The sequence below is a fragment of the Rhinopithecus roxellana genome, chromosome 8 (genome assembly GCF_007565055.1).
Source record: "Rhinopithecus roxellana isolate Shanxi Qingling chromosome 8, ASM756505v1, whole genome shotgun sequence".
Taxonomy (NCBI): Eukaryota; Metazoa; Chordata; class Mammalia; order Primates; family Cercopithecidae; genus Rhinopithecus; species Rhinopithecus roxellana.
The window spans coordinates 93892669-93908179 of record NC_044556.1 but is presented as its reverse complement, the minus strand read 5'-3'; the positions used below and the strand labels follow the sequence as shown (position 1 = coordinate 93908179).

The 15511-nt window shown below is 41.9% G+C and overlaps 1 protein-coding gene across 2 annotated transcripts in view; it reads left to right on the top strand.

Moving 5' to 3' along the window:
* The window catches only part of TAF5L (TATA-box binding protein associated factor 5 like), a 33088-nt gene extending 18291 nt beyond the window's left edge, over positions 1-14797 (top strand). Inside the window, exons 3-5 of one of the 2 annotated variants that reach the window (XM_030935977.1) lie at positions 1434-1508; positions 4676-5400; positions 12814-14797. In XM_030935977.1, coding sequence (XP_030791837.1) covers positions 4705-5400; positions 12814-13611 — 1494 coding nt within the window. In that variant the 5' untranslated portion in view covers positions 1434-1508; positions 4676-4704 and the 3' untranslated portion in view covers positions 13612-14797. The remainder of the gene's footprint in view (positions 1-1433; positions 1509-4675; positions 5401-12813) is intronic. The other variant, XM_030935976.1, reaches the window with a different exon arrangement.
* Positions 14798-15511: the final 714 nt, after the last annotated feature.

Genomic DNA, 15511 nt, shown 5'->3' with positions numbered 1-15511 from the left:
GAAAGTGATTTGGTTGGGGGTAGTCAGAGAAGGCTTTCCTGAGCAGGAGGTAGGATTTAAGTCAGCACTTGAAGGATGGGTTGAGTTTCAGTAGACTGGAAGAGGAGGAGGAAGAGGAGTGATTTGGGTAAGAAATAACGTGAGCAAAAAGGCAGGCTTGACGACTCTACAGGAACAACTAAGGCTTTGTTGAGAATGAGACTTTCAGGCTGGAGATCGATGAATATTAGTCTGAAAGCAGTTTGTAAAATTATTTGTAAGAGGAATGGCAAGGAGACTGACTGTTAATTTAAGTGCTTGGCAATGTTGAGAAATGAGGTGAGAAAGGACCAGAATTTGCCAGCATTGTGGAATTGCAAGGCAGGAGCTTTATTTCATAGTTAAATCATCAAGGTGGAATCTCCCAGGCTCAGAAGTAAAGGAGGAAGAAGTGGCAATGGCTCAGACTTTAAGACTGGAGTGGAGATGAAGGTTTATTGAAAAGAAATAAGTCAGAAGGGTTTATGTTTTTTAAATTGTCATGACAGTGGCATCCTATTGCATAGCTTGCAGTAAGAAATTTGAGGCTAGGATTTAGGAGAAAGATAAAGACTTGTGATAAAGAACATGTAGCATCAGCTATATGGAGATGCAAATTAAAAGTCTTAAGAAATGATAAAATCTCGAAGATACTAGGGAAAGATGTAAGAGTATCTATATCTGTATCCACCTGAATGTATTTTTCCTCCACAGGTTGTCTGTAGATGAGAGATTCTGTGAGCTCACCTATTGCCATAGGTCCTTTCTTCAGGAGGTGTAGTGGGAAGAACACAGACTTTGGAGTCAAGCAACCTCTGGATTTGAACCAGGGCCAGCTGTGACTCTTAAACATGATCATGGATGTAAAGTGCCTGGCTCCTAGGAGGCACACACCCAGTGTTGATTCTTTAAAGTGAAATGAGCATTTGAGGACTGACGGGAGGAAGAGGAACCAAAAAGGGAGTGATGGCAGGACCAAGTAGTGTGGGATTTCAGAATAAAGGACAGAGGAGTGCCAGTCGGTAGAGCCAAACCCTGAAGAAAGGTAGAGGAGAATGAGGACCGACAGGATTAGTTTCGTTTAATTTAGTATCTACTAAATTAAACAATTTCCATGGACTACTAATTTCCATGAACTCATGAAAAACTCCATTGTTCTCTCATTTACTACCAGTAGAGTTGGGCACCAGGTAGGCATTCATTACATTTCAGTGGATAGATAGAAGGAAGAAAAAGTCTACTTTCAGAGGCTATGTTTGTTACTTTTGCAGTTAGAAGAAAATATATTTTAAGTGAGTACACTTTCAGTAAAATATAGAGTATGTTATGATTGCAAGGGAATAGTTAAAAATGGGAGTTGGAATTCTGAATCTCACCTTCTTCCAAATTGATCAATTGTTTTGTTTTATACCCAGCACACTGTTCTCTTCAGACACGAGAGAGCAATTAAGCAATTCTGAAACTATGAGCTGAAGCAACAGTGAATTTCAGTAAGTTTTAAAGTAGTACATCACTATTTCTTGATAGCTAGGTTTTTTTTCTAAATTTACTCAATTAAAATGTCTCTCATTTTAGAAAATGAGCCAGAAATTTTGTTTCTAAGGAGTTGGAAACAATCCTTCATCCCAATAGAATACAAAGGAAAAAGAAATACCAAAATCTAGTCACAGTTCTCCAAAGAAACAGAGCCAAGAGCCAACAGGATGGACATATAGAGGTTTACTTTAAGGAATTGTTTCATGCAATTGTGGAGGCTTGGCACATTCCGGGCCAGCAGGCTGGAGACACAGGAAAGAGTTAGTGTTGCAGTTCAAATCCAAAGACTCTCTGCTGGCAGAATTCCTTCTACTAGGGGAATATAAGTCTTTTTCTATTAAAGCCTAAACAGATTGATTGATTGATTGATTGGATGAGGCCCACCCATTTTATGGAAGGTAATCTGCTTTACTCAAAGTCTACTGACTTAAACGTGTTAATCTCATCTTAAAAAGAGAAAAAAATACCTTCACAGAAACATTTAAAATAATGTTTGACTGTGTACCATGCCCCCCACCCCACCCCACCCACAGTTTGACATGTAAAAGTAACCTTGCAAGTCCATTCCTTGTTAAGTTGGCACTCATATGCATCTCCTTATTCCATACTTAATCACCAAATAAAGAGAATAACAAGATCATACTTCCACCTAACCTGATAAAGTTATCCTGTGTACAACCAAAAAACACACTAACTTTTTCCCTAGAGGAGGATGCAAAGTCCTTGGATGATGTTTACTCCTCTCCATGATATTCTATAATTTCAATACTATGAGGTAAACAATACTTAATACCTAAACACTGTGATATGGAGTTAGTAATCTGGCTGGGCACAGTGGCTTACACCCTTAATCCCAGCATTTTGGGAGGCTGAGGTGGGTGGATCACTTAAGGTCAGGAGCTCAAGATCAACCTGGCCACCATGGTGAAACCCCATCTCTACTAAAAAAAGAAGAAAAAAAATACAAAAATTAGCTGAGCGTGGTGTCACATGCCTGTAGCTACTTGGGAGGCTGAGGCAGGACAATCATTTGAACCCAGGAGGCAGAGGATGCAGTGAGCCAAGATCACGCCACTGCACTGCAGTCTGGGCACCGGAGCGAGACTCCATCTCAAAAAAATAAAATCAGTAATCCGATGTTATATGATAAGGAGACAAGAAAGGAAAGAATACAAAGATACTTGCTTTTTGTTTATCTATGTATAGATATTCACACCCAAACATTCATAACAAAATAAGAAATACAACAATTACAATCCTCATTTCTGTAACTGGTCACATGGTGGTAGCTTCCACTACCCATTCTGTATTCCCTTTGCACTCATCTTGCAAGCTGATCATGGTTTACCTGGTGACCCAAACCTTCATTCTTCAGGGGCGTGGGCCATTCACAGTCCTGTATGGATTGTTGTCATTTTCATCGACCATAATCACAGGGCAGGGTACAGAGATGTCCTAAGGGATCTCCTTAAGCCAGACAAACTCCTCCTTACGTCCATTGTGTAGTAGTTCCAGTTCCTCTTGGGCAGGATCAATCACCCCAGCTAACACTGTAACTCCTTTCCTTGCCTGTTGATTCAGAGGTGTGAGGAGCCCAAAGTGGCTAGGTGGCTGTCTTAACTTCCAGTTCAGTGGGACGATTATAATTTTTCATCTTGTAAATAATGTATTTGAGTTGGGATGCATTTATTCTAAAATGCATATTATGAATGTTGTGCAGCAGATTCATTCACCTTGTGATAAAGTGAAATAGGGTGTTAAGCAGAAATAACGTGTAGATATCTTTTATCATCAAATTAGGGAGCAAGATTCGCTGATGCAGTATTCCTCAGTCTTAAACCCTGTATTCATGTCTTTTCATTAAAAAAAAAAAATGCTACCAAAACATAAGTGCTGACTTAAAACATTTTTATTTTGATTTATTTAAATATGTACAAACATTACACTAGATATAAAACCTTTATGGTTATTATATTTCTTTACGAAACCCAGACTCATTACAGATAAGGGACAAGCAAAACCCCAAAAGCAGTAAAGTTGAAAATAACACTGAGTGAATGTAACGGATGGATTTTGCCAGAACTAACTTGCTGCTGCAAGCAGGCATCTGGACAGCTTGGTGACTGTGATGCGGGCTGGTCTCAGCTCCCTGAGAGGCTTCTGCCCTGCAGTGGCCCTGCTCTCTCCCCACTGTGTACGAATCACATCGAAGCCTTTGCTCCCTCACAGCATGCCTTGAGCACTTATTTAGGTGTCAAATATACTTCTGTTCTTTTCTCATTCACCCATGAATTCAAGCTGTACACCTTTTAAATAACATTCTCTGTCTTATAGTTTCATGGTTGCTAAACTCTCAAATTAGTAAGTAGTTGAGTCCTAATGACATAAAATGGTCTTATTTGTAAATTATCACTGCAAAAGAGAATTTGTTAACCAACAAAATCAGAATGAATATGCTGATGAGACAATTGTGGATAAAGGCTGTCATGTTAACATGGGACACGCCAGCCTGTATAGCCAGACATGTTAATGAACGCACTAAAGTAAGTGCTTTGATTTTACTTGAGACAATGGATGCCAAAAGTAATCACAAAACACAAACTAGAGCACTAAAATCACTTGTCAGTACTTAACTTGTTAAGCGGACATCCAGATAATTCTGAATATACTGTGTGTTAATTATTTTTTACATTATCATCAAGTTAAAAATTGTGAAGAACTCAGTCTTCCAAGAATATATCCAAGTACCCTCAGATATCTGAGGTCCCCAATTGGAAGAAACACTAATGTATTGGGAAAAAATACTAAATCTTGAAGACCTGGGTACAAGCCACTGTATTGTTGTGAACTCTGGCAAGTCACTTAACCACTCTGGGCACTGAATTCCTGAGTTGTGCCCAGCTTCAAGCCCTGATTTGCTGGACTTCAGAGTTCATGCTCTTTCTTCAATCGAAAGGCCTTGAAATTCCAGAATCCTGTGTTAGGCTTATAGTTCAATCAGTACTCTTAAAAATGGGGTCCTGGCAAGAAAGCGTTATGTGATGGTGGTCATCCCCAGGAGGGATCACGTTATTCTGTAAGATTATGCTGATTATAAAGCCCTCATTTTCTTTCATTATAGATTCTGATTCCCAGCATAGCCACGAAGTGATGCCTCTCCTCTATCCTCTCTTTGTCTACCTCCATCTCAACCTGGTCCAAAACAGTCCGAAGAGCACAGTGGAAAGTTTTTACAGCCGCTTCCATGGAATGTTTCTGCAGAATGCTAGCCAGAAGGATGTCATTGAGCAGCTACAGACCACTCAAACCATCCAGGACATCCTATCTAACTTCAAGCTTCGAGCATTCCTAGATAACAAGTACGTGGTCCGTCTCCAAGAAGACAGCTACAACTACCTTATCCGCTACCTCCAAAGTGACAACAATACTGCCCTGTGCAAAGTCCTCACCTTACATATTCATCTTGATGTGCAGCCTGCCAAGAGAACAGACTATCAGCTATATGCCAGTGGCAGCTCCTCCCGCAGTGAGAACAACAGTTTGGAGCCCCCTGACATGCCCAGCCCTATTCTGCAGAACGAGGCTGCCCTAGAGGTCTTACAGGAGAGCATTAAGCGCGTCAAGGATGGGCCTCCCTCCCTCACTACCATCTGCTTCTATGCCTTCTATAACACAGAGCAGCTGTTGAACACTGCAGAAATCTCCCCTGATAGCAAGCTGCTTGCTGCTGGGTTTGACAACTCCTGTATAAAACTTTGGAGTTTACGATCCAAGAAGTTAAAATCAGAGCCCCATCAAGTAGACGTGTCCCGCATCCATTTGGCTTGTGATATTCTGGAGGAGGAGGTATGAATACCATTTTTTTCTTCCCTGTACCTGCCTTCCTAATTTCGTTAGAATGTCCTTACCAAACATGACATATCTTAGAATGGACTTCCTAATTTTCCTCATCCTACAGCTGAAGCCACACTAATGCCACGTAACCTGTAGCCATTGAATTCCTGCACATGCCTAACCTAAGATGCAAAAACAATTTTTAGCAACATTAAGTTAACGTTATTAGTGAATGGTCAGTATTTATACTGTGTGAAATGTGGATAACAACACTAAGCCTAATGAAAGAACTTTAGCTAATATTGACTTTAGCTGAGATTTGCAGTAAATACACACTTATGTGTATGCACATTTGCTCAGGTGTAAATAATCGGTAGTAGGATAACTGAGTCGAAGGGCCTGCATTGTAAACTATAATGAATATTATTTTCCCCACAGAAGGTGTGCCATTTCACAGTCTCAGCAACAGTAGTAAGAACACTGGCGTCCCTGCACCCTCACCACACTGGATGGTATTGGCTTTCTGAGGCCAGTGCATATCCTGTGGCTCGATGTACCACAGGGTGTTCCCAGACCCCACTTGGAGAAGTAACACAAGAAGTAGAGTTGCCAGCTCCCCCGTCAGTCAGTGTTCAATCTTGTTTGACTTGTAACCGTTTAGGACAGTCATTGAAAAGGGCAGGCACAGCTTGGGTTTCAGGTCACCAAAATTCACTACCTTAGAAAAAATGTGGGCCAAGGAAGATAGAAATTAAACTTCACAGAATTAACTTTCCTTAGAGTGGTCCTTTTTCGGGACCACTGGCTGTGGGCCAGAATATTTTTGTCTTATCACCACTGACATTCAGGTAGCTTTGCCTCACATTACTTTGGATGGAAAATTCTTTACATAATGTTGAAAAATTAAGCAGCAAAAAAATCAGTCTAATTAAATTACAGTTAATGATTAGGATGTTAAGAATATTGGGTGCCCTAGGCCGGGCGCGGTGGCTCAAGCCTGTAATCCCAGCACTTTGGGAGGCCGAGACGGGCGGATCACGAGGTCAGGAGATCGAGACCATCCTGGCTAACACGGTGAAACCCCGTCTCTACTAAAAACTACAAAAAAATAGCCGGGCGACGTGGCGGCGCCTGTAGTCCCAGCTACTCGGGAGGCTGAGACAGGAGAATGGCGTGAACCCGGGAGGCGGAGCTTGCAGTGAGCTGAGATCCGGCCACAGCACTCCAGCCTAGGTGACAGAGCGAGACTCCGTCTCGAAAAAAAAAAAAAAAAAAAAAAAAAAAAAAAAGAATATTGGGTGCCCTAAATTAAAGCAGTGTTTTCCTGTTCCTGTTTTTTAAGTCCGCTTCCAGTTAGGATGGCCTTTGAATTTTTGATTCTTGCAACCAAGACGGTATAATTGAAGGATTTCTTTATGATAAGTAAAGAGTCTAGATTCCTGTATAGAAGCTTTAATTTCTAGAATTTTATAGTACTCTCCAAAATATTTTTTATTACATTTGTATTTGAATTTTCAAACATCTCTTTTCCTTGGAGACAGTTCTCTTTTTGGGAGTTCTTCTGATAAAACTGAGGAATACTGCCTGCATTTGCTTTCAGTTTTCTGTAAATACAAAAAATAATTATTTATACTGACCTTATTAGCTTTGATGATACAGAGTGGATATTATTCTGTGCATTAAAAATTAAGGAAGATAGCATTATGACATCTGATAACAGTAGACCAAAATAAAACATTTTAAGACTCTGGCCACTACTGCTAACTAGCTCTGTGACTTGTCCTGTGTATATTTCCGGGTATCAGGAGTGTATCTGAAGACTCAGAAGTGAGGAACTGCATGCGGAATTCCAGGAACTGAAAGAAATTAAGTTATGGCTGGAGTTAGGAGAGGGGCTAAGACAGGAAGTGATGTGGTGATACTGTCTTATATGAGCAATTACGGCAGCCAAACTAGAGTAGTGGCAGTGGCAAAGGAGACATGGACAGGCTAGAGGAGAGCTCAGTTATTCGATTACTGTAGGGGATAAGGGAGAGGAAGCATCAATGGTGACATTTGTGTTTCAGGCTTAAACAGTTGGATGTCCCATCAAAAAGAGAGCAAAAGATGTCATTGGAATGGTGGTTTTGTTTAAGCATTTCTGGCTTTCCATCCTTGTTCATACTGAAAGTACTGTAGATGCTTAGCTAGCGCTAGCCTCTGCCTTTTTTAAGAATAAACTTTTTTTTAAACTTAAGAACTAAAGCTGAGATTCTCCTATTCTGTTGTTGAGGGCCTTCCTGCATGGGATTTCTGCATGCCTGCCCATGTTATCACAGCAATTTGGGAAGTTCTCTTTTTGGTTTCTGACAAGTATTTGGGGGGGAAGCCAGGCATAAATTAGTTACGATAGTTGGTGTTTAATGTTTCTCCAGTGAAAATTTGGACTTTTCTTTTTCCCTTGTAGAGTGCATAATTAAAACAGACTATTATTTAGAAACGAAAGATTGAATATTTAAAAAAAAAGAGAGACTTTTAATACAGGAGCCACAAACTCATATAACTAGAGAAACCAAAGAGGTAAAAGCAGGTGGTGACGCCACATGGATTAACGAGATGATAGAAAGTACAAAATCACTATGTAAGTCAGATTAAAAAGCCAGCTTGCACTCTCTGCTTTCATCTTTTTGAAGCAATAACTATTACATAAATCAGTGAATACAATATTTCAACAGTATTTGAAATGGTGTTCACACCCAGCAATTCCACTTCCAGACATATATCCAAGAGAATGGAAAACATGTGCACACAGGCACTTGTACGTGAATATTCATGGAAGCATTATTCACAATAGCCAAAAAATGGAAACAGTCCAAATGGCCATCAAGATGAATGAATAAATAAAATGTAGTGTGTGCATTACAGTGGAATATTATTTGCCCATAAAAAGAAATGAAGCACTGATGCAGGCTGCAACATGGATGAACTTGAAAACTTATGCTACGTGAAAGAAGCCAGTCATAAAAGGTCACCTACTGTTATTCCTTTCATAGGAAATATCCAGATAGGCACATCCATAGAGACAGAGAGAGAGGAGTGGTTGCCAAGGGCTGGGCAAGGAGAATAAGAGTGACCGCTAATGGGTGTGGCATTTCTTTGTGAGGTAATGAAAATGTTCTGTATTAGATAGTGGTGATCATTGCACAACTCTGTGAATGTACTAAAAATCATTGAATTGTACACTTTGAAAGAATTATATAGTATGTAATTTTATCTCAGTTTAAAAAAAAAGGAAAACAGTAACCAAAATCTTCTATGTAAGCATAAAATTTTCTCTGTTAATTATGCCAAATAAAACTGAATTCACAGCACTGTCCTGTAGCTTCTGTTGTCTCCCACTCGAAGATCATCTAGGTTAACCTTTGGAAAGGTGTTAAGTGACATAGCAGTCCCTTGCTTTTCACCTTGGTATGAGCAGCCCTCCTTCTGTTTCAGACACTGAGATGAAGAGTGAAACCCTCATTCTCCATCTTTTGTTCTATATGAAATGGAGATAGAAATGATACCTGGCCGGGTGCAGTGAGTGGCCCACGCCTGTAATCCCAGCACTTTGGGAGGCTGAGGCAGGTGGATCATAAGGTCAAGAGTTCAAGACCAACCTGGCCAAGATGGTGAAACCCCATCTCTACTAAAACAAAAATTAGCCGGGCGTGGTGGCGGGCACCTGTAATCCCAGCTACTCAGGAGACGGAGGCAGGAGAATCGCTTGAACCCGGGTGGCAGGGGTTGCAGTGAGCCGAGACCACACCACTGCACTCCAGCGTGGGTGATAGAGTAAGACTCCGTCTCGAAAAAAAAAAAAAAGAAATGATGTCCAACCTTTACCCCTGTTGATTGATACCTATGTATTTTTAATATTTGAGCAACATGGTAAAACCACAGAGATACCAAACCAAGGATTTGCTCTTCTTTCTTTTCAGCTATGTGTGCTACCCTCATCACTACCAGCAACTACCAACTTAACTCAGCAATAAAACAGCTGTGTGCAATTCATTTATATGTCTGGTGGTTTTCCCCTCAATCTGGTCTTCTTTAGGTTTGAAAAGTAAAGAAGGCAATATTAGCATCAATACTCAATTCTATAATCTGTGTATAAAATTGTCATTTAGATTAATGCTATCCAATGGGAATATGGTGTGAGCCATATAGTAATTTAAATTTTTCTAGTAGCCACATCTAAAAAGGTTAAAAATTTGTTAAAATTAATTTTAATGATGTATTTCATTCAAACTAATATGAACAAATTATTTCAGCATATAAGCAATATAAAAAAATTTTTCATGAAATCTGTTACATACATCTCTTTTGGTCCTAAGTTTTAGAAATCTGATACGTATTTTACACGAACAGCACTTGTCAAATCATGCTAGCCAGTATCCAACTTTTCTGTTCTAGTTCAGGCTGCTATCATCTCTTACGCAGGTAGCAGTGATTCACTTGCTTCCAAGTCTAATCCACTCACAAGTCCAGCCAAATTTAATGTCTTCATGTTCCACTGACAGCTAATGAGAGAATAGATGGAGGCTAAATTCCAGACCCCAAGAAAGGACCCCTGGTCTGGGGGAAACGTGAGTGTGAGCTCTGAGGTAGTTGGAGCCACCAAGTCCAGGAGTAGACAGCCATAACAAATCTGAGGTTTTAGGGACTCCATAGTCCAGAGCAAGGGCAGCAAACTATAGCACAAGGGGGCATGAGATGATACTTGATCTCTTTCTGTTTATTTTTCTTTTTAAATTTCTATTTCATGTATGTTTCATAATGTACATAATAAGATTTCTTATTACATGAATATGCTTTACAAATTAAACATTTCTATTTGGGATGCATACCCAATTACTGTGGAGTATTCAGGCTGAATCGTAGGGTATGGTATTATCCTGTCGGCAGGAGAGAGAAGTGAGAACCCATGGGGTTGGGCCCTTGTAAATCAGCTACTCGACTGCACTGAGGCCCGCGTGGGACTGGTTGAGCCACACAGAAAATGTGGCTGGGTTATTTTAAGCTGTGGTCCTGGCAGAGGGCTGACAGTGATAGCCAGCAGGAACATTCTGGTTTCTCCATTCCTTGGTCTACAGAGTCAGCTGGGCACGTTTCCACCAGCCCGGGACAATCATCAAGATCCCTGGGGAGCGCCAGCTGTACTCCCAGCCCATGCTCCTAGCCCATGCACCTCACCACTGCGGAGGTGAAGGCCACTTCCATAGCTTCTTGTTCCAAATGAAGACCACTTACCCCTCAGAGGCAGTAACATGTCCTTTAATTCATAGTTAACTTTCAAAGGATCTTTGTGTAATTCATCTGGTGTCATTTTTGTTCCCACAGCCTTTATATAAACTTTCTGGTGTAGAGCAGTGAGTCATTCTTGAAATTTTAAAGTGTTATTGTAACTTCTTTGGAAAGGAAAATTACTAATATTTTTGGTAGCACTCAGTAGAACCTTAAGCTCCCAAATACTTACGTATTTTTAATGTTGAGTGTTTGTAATAGCCATTTTGAATATTCATGAACATCAGTGTTTATTTTCTCTCAACTTTTTCTTAAATATGTACACATGGGAGGCATTCATTTTATTTTGAATTTAACCATTTTCAAGTAGAAAAAAAAGGATGCCCTTTTCTTATACAAGAACCTAAGGCTGCCGCAATGAACCAACAAAGCTGACTGGTTCAGGAATCTTCATCATACTCCTTTTTTCTGGTATTTAATTAAAACCCATTTTAATTGATGAATTCTGGGACAGAAGAGACAGCTGTAGTTTTGAGGAGTTTATCTGTGAGGGAATAAAGGGAAATGAATTTTGAAAACAGATGGTATACTTGTAGGGAGGGGACCAGGAAAGGGGACTCTTTCCGAGTACCATTAGTTGCCATCTTTTCTGTCCTCACACACAGGAAATTATTTCGAAGGAATATTTCACGTGAATCGCTTGGCTTTGCTTAAAGCACTTCTGAGTCCACGCCTTGTTTGGTTAACTTTGGGGGAAATGTTTTTTGAGACCCTCCAGAAAGTCACTTTAAAAACTTCATTCTTATTTCTTTTGAGACACCAAGCAGTTTGTGGCTGGTCACCAGGCAGAGGGGGCTGTGATTTACTAGTAACTGTACCTTTTTAGCTTACTGTTAATTATTAAAACATCCAGGTTTTATTTTGGCTAAACTCCTCTGACAGTTCTGGGTTTTGTTTGTTTGTATTTGTTTTTGTTTTGGGGGTTTTTTTGGCACAGGGTCTCACTCTGTCCCCCAGGCTGGAGTGCAGTGGTGCCATCAAAGTTCACTGCAGCCTGGACTTCCCAGGCTCAAGTGAGCCTCCTACCTTAGCCTCCCAAGTGTCTGGGACCACAGGCATGCGCCACCATGCCCAGCTAATTTTTTTTAATTTTTTTGGTAAAGAGTCTCCCTATATTGCCCAGGCTGGTCTCCACCTCCTGAGCTCCAGTGATCCTCCCGCCTTGGCCTCCCAAAGTGTTGGGACTACAATGAGAGCCACCATGCTTGAACTGATAGTTGTGTGTTAATCCTAACGTGAGGCTGCGCGTGGTGGCTCACGCCTGTAATCCCAGCACTTTGGGAGGCTGAGGCGGGTGGCTCACCTGAAGTCGGGAGTTCGAGATGAGCCTGACCAACATGGAGAAACCCCCATCTCTACTAAAAATACAAAATTAGCCAGGCATAGTGGCACATGCCTATAATCCCAGCTATTTGGGATGCTGAGGCAGAAGAATCGCTTGAACCCAGGAGGCGGAGGTTGTGGTGAACCAAGATCATGACATTGTACTCCAGCCTGGGCAACAAGAGCGAAACTCCGTCTGAAAAAAAAAAATCTTGAAGTGATACCACATCTGCCTTCATGTGTTGCGTGCATCATTAACCCCCATCATGGGAGTAAGGGACTAATGTCAGGACTTGACAAAATATTGTTGTCAGTTAAATGAAGTAAAAACAGAGAGCAGTATGGCTTATCAAGCAGCTAAAACTGACGGATGAAGGCAATGCCCATAGAATAGAAGAATCTAAGAGCCTCACAGAAATTCGAAAGTAAACATTTTCAAATGGCATGCATCAGAAGTAACCATACAAGCTATTCTCAATCGAAGGGTAAGGTCCACAGTCATCACTCTGTAATGGCCTTGCATTTCTGCATCTTTTAATCTGATGTAGTCTGAGCTGCAAGGTGAATTTAAGGAGAGCAATTTGTAAGTCGTAAGAGACTTTTATTCAGTTATGAGTTATCTTCCTGGGGCAAGGCCACTGTCATTTGCTGGATAGATGCTATTTCCCAAGCAGTCTCAGTTCTCTGCTTTTTTTTCTCCTGGACTTGTTTTCCTTGTCAGACCACTGAACATTTTTTTCTTGTGTTTATTTTCCCACCCCACCCCAATGTTCCCAGGATGATGAGGATGATAATGCAGGCACAGAGATGAAGATACTGCGGGGACACTGCGGACCAGTGTACAGCACGAGGTTCCTCGCCGACAGCTCAGGGTTGCTCTCTTGTTCTGAAGACATGTCCATCAGATACTGGGATCTGGGGAGTTTCACCAACACTGTGTTGTACCAAGGACATGCCTATCCTGTGTGGGATCTGGACATCAGTCCATATAGCCTGTACTTCGCCAGCGGGTCCCACGACCGCACCGCCAGGCTGTGGTCATTTGATCGGACGTACCCGCTGAGGATATATGCAGGACACCTGGCAGATGTGGACTGTGTCAAATTCCACCCTAATTCAAACTACTTGGCCACGGGCTCAACCGACAAGACCGTCCGGCTGTGGAGCGCTCAGCAGGGGAACTCGGTGAGGCTTTTCACAGGCCACCGCGGCCCCGTGCTTTCTCTAGCCTTTTCTCCCAATGGTAAGTACTTGGCATCTGCTGGCGAGGACCAGCGGTTGAAGCTGTGGGACTTGGCCTCTGGGACCCTTTATAAAGAGCTGAGAGGCCACACAGACAATATCACCAGCCTCACCTTCAGTCCAGACAGCGGCTTGATTGCCTCTGCCTCCATGGACAACTCGGTGCGCGTCTGGGACATCAGGAACACTTACTGCAGTGCACCTGCCGACGGCTCCTCCAGCGAGCTCGTGGGCGTGTACACTGGGCAGATGAGCAACGTCCTGAGCGTGCAGTTCATGGCCTGTAACCTTCTTCTGGTGACTGGAATTACACAAGAAAATCAGGAACATTAATTTTTTAACTTGGTTGGAACGGACTGGGGTAACAGTGGAAAGCCTCCAGTTGCAATCCTTTAATGAGCTGAGATTGAATCATTGACTGTGAAAGAGCCCACTCCTCCCCTCTCTCCTGGGCCCTCATTCCGGGCAGGTCCCCATCACTCAGCCCCGCAGTGTTGAAGGCCAAGGTTGGGGAAGGGGGCAGAAGCGAGGCAATGATGAGTGACCAATAATTAGGATGCCCTGGAGGTCACTCACAAGTCCTCATGAAGACCCTACCGTGACCTCACGCATGCGAGCACCTTCCTGTCTCTGTCTCATTCTCCCCATCTGACCGGGCCTGGGTTTGGTTAGAGGGTGGCTGTAGAGCACCCTCAGGAGAAGCGGTGCTGCAGGGGTCACGCGTGGTCCAGCCCTTGGGTGCGAGGGAAGTCCTTGTTGGCAGAGGGATGCGGGGCGGGAACGAGGAAAGGGGAGGGGATGATCCTGGCAAATAGTCTTTCCTTTTCCGTAATTACAGAGAACCAGGATTTTTTTAATTATTGTTATTATAATTATAATTATTATTATTATTGAGATGAGGAAACCTAGCACTGGCAGAGGGTATCTTCTCTGCTTTTAATCTTTCAGGTTTGACTCCTGGCACTGGCTTTGATACTTGGAATTTTGAGGTTCAGGGAATTCAGAGAATTTGGTAGCACAGTGTATTGGGAGAAAGGGAAATTTCGGGTGACAGATTGATCACCCCGGCTGACATGTTTCTGGAAGCGGGTGGGTGGGTTTGATTGAGAACATTTTGGGCTCCTGCAGTGATGGTGGGAAAGAAAAATTCTTTCCATAGCTGCACTTCTCTTAATAATTCTCTCCCCTCAAAAGACAGATTATGATAAAGAATAATTTGGAGTAATAAGTAACAAGATAGAATTAGAAAAATGTTGAGTTTCCGAATGACCATTCAGAGGTGTGGCTTTTTCCACGTCTTTTTCTCCTGCAATGAACTGCTCCCACGTCCTGCACTGCAATACCAGTCTAATGAACACTTTGTGAAACGAATCGTAAGTATGTACGCACGCATATCAAACTATGCTCTGAGGATAAAGCAAGTTCTAATTTGTGGAAAAAGGATTAAATATTTCTGTTTTCTGAAAAGAGTTATTTTGTATTTTGTTTTCTATTAAAATGTATTTAGTTTCAAAAAAAAGTGTTGGCATCTCATTTCAACTCTGAGGACAGGCGGTTGAGTGTTCTGTCCTGGGGTGGTGTGCCTCTCACTTCTCATCAGGGCAATAACCCGTCGGTTACCTAGGCCACATGTCCCCAACAAAGGTGCGTTTTTATCTGTTCTTGGATTCTGTTTAGCTTACTTTGAATCATGATTCCCTTAGTATTCACTTGGATTATTGATGGCATTTAATGCTATTTGTACATCCAAGATTAATAGTTGCTGACTGGAGACAACATGTATTTTACCATCTAGAGTCATTTGATGAGATCCTACTTCCCGCTTCCTTCAAAGACCCCACTATAAAATCTCCAAGGGGCATAAGAACTGGGCTGTTTAATAAATTCAAACTATGTAGGAATAATTCCAGATAAAGGACTCATTCAAAGTAAAGTGAACTTCAAAACATAATTTTCTCAGCCGGGTGTAGTGGCTCACATTTGTAATCCCAGCACTTTGGGAGGCTAAGGAGGACAGATCACCCAAGGTCAGGAGTTTGACACCAGCCTGGCCAACATGGCAAAACCTCATCTCTACTAAAAATATAAAAATTAGCTTGGTGGGCGCCTATAATCCCAGCTACTCAGAAGGCTGAGGCAAGGAGAATCACTTGAACCTGGGAGGCAGAGGTTGCAGTGAGCTGAGATCGAATCACCACACTCCAGCCTGGGAGACAGAGCGAGCCTGTCTCAA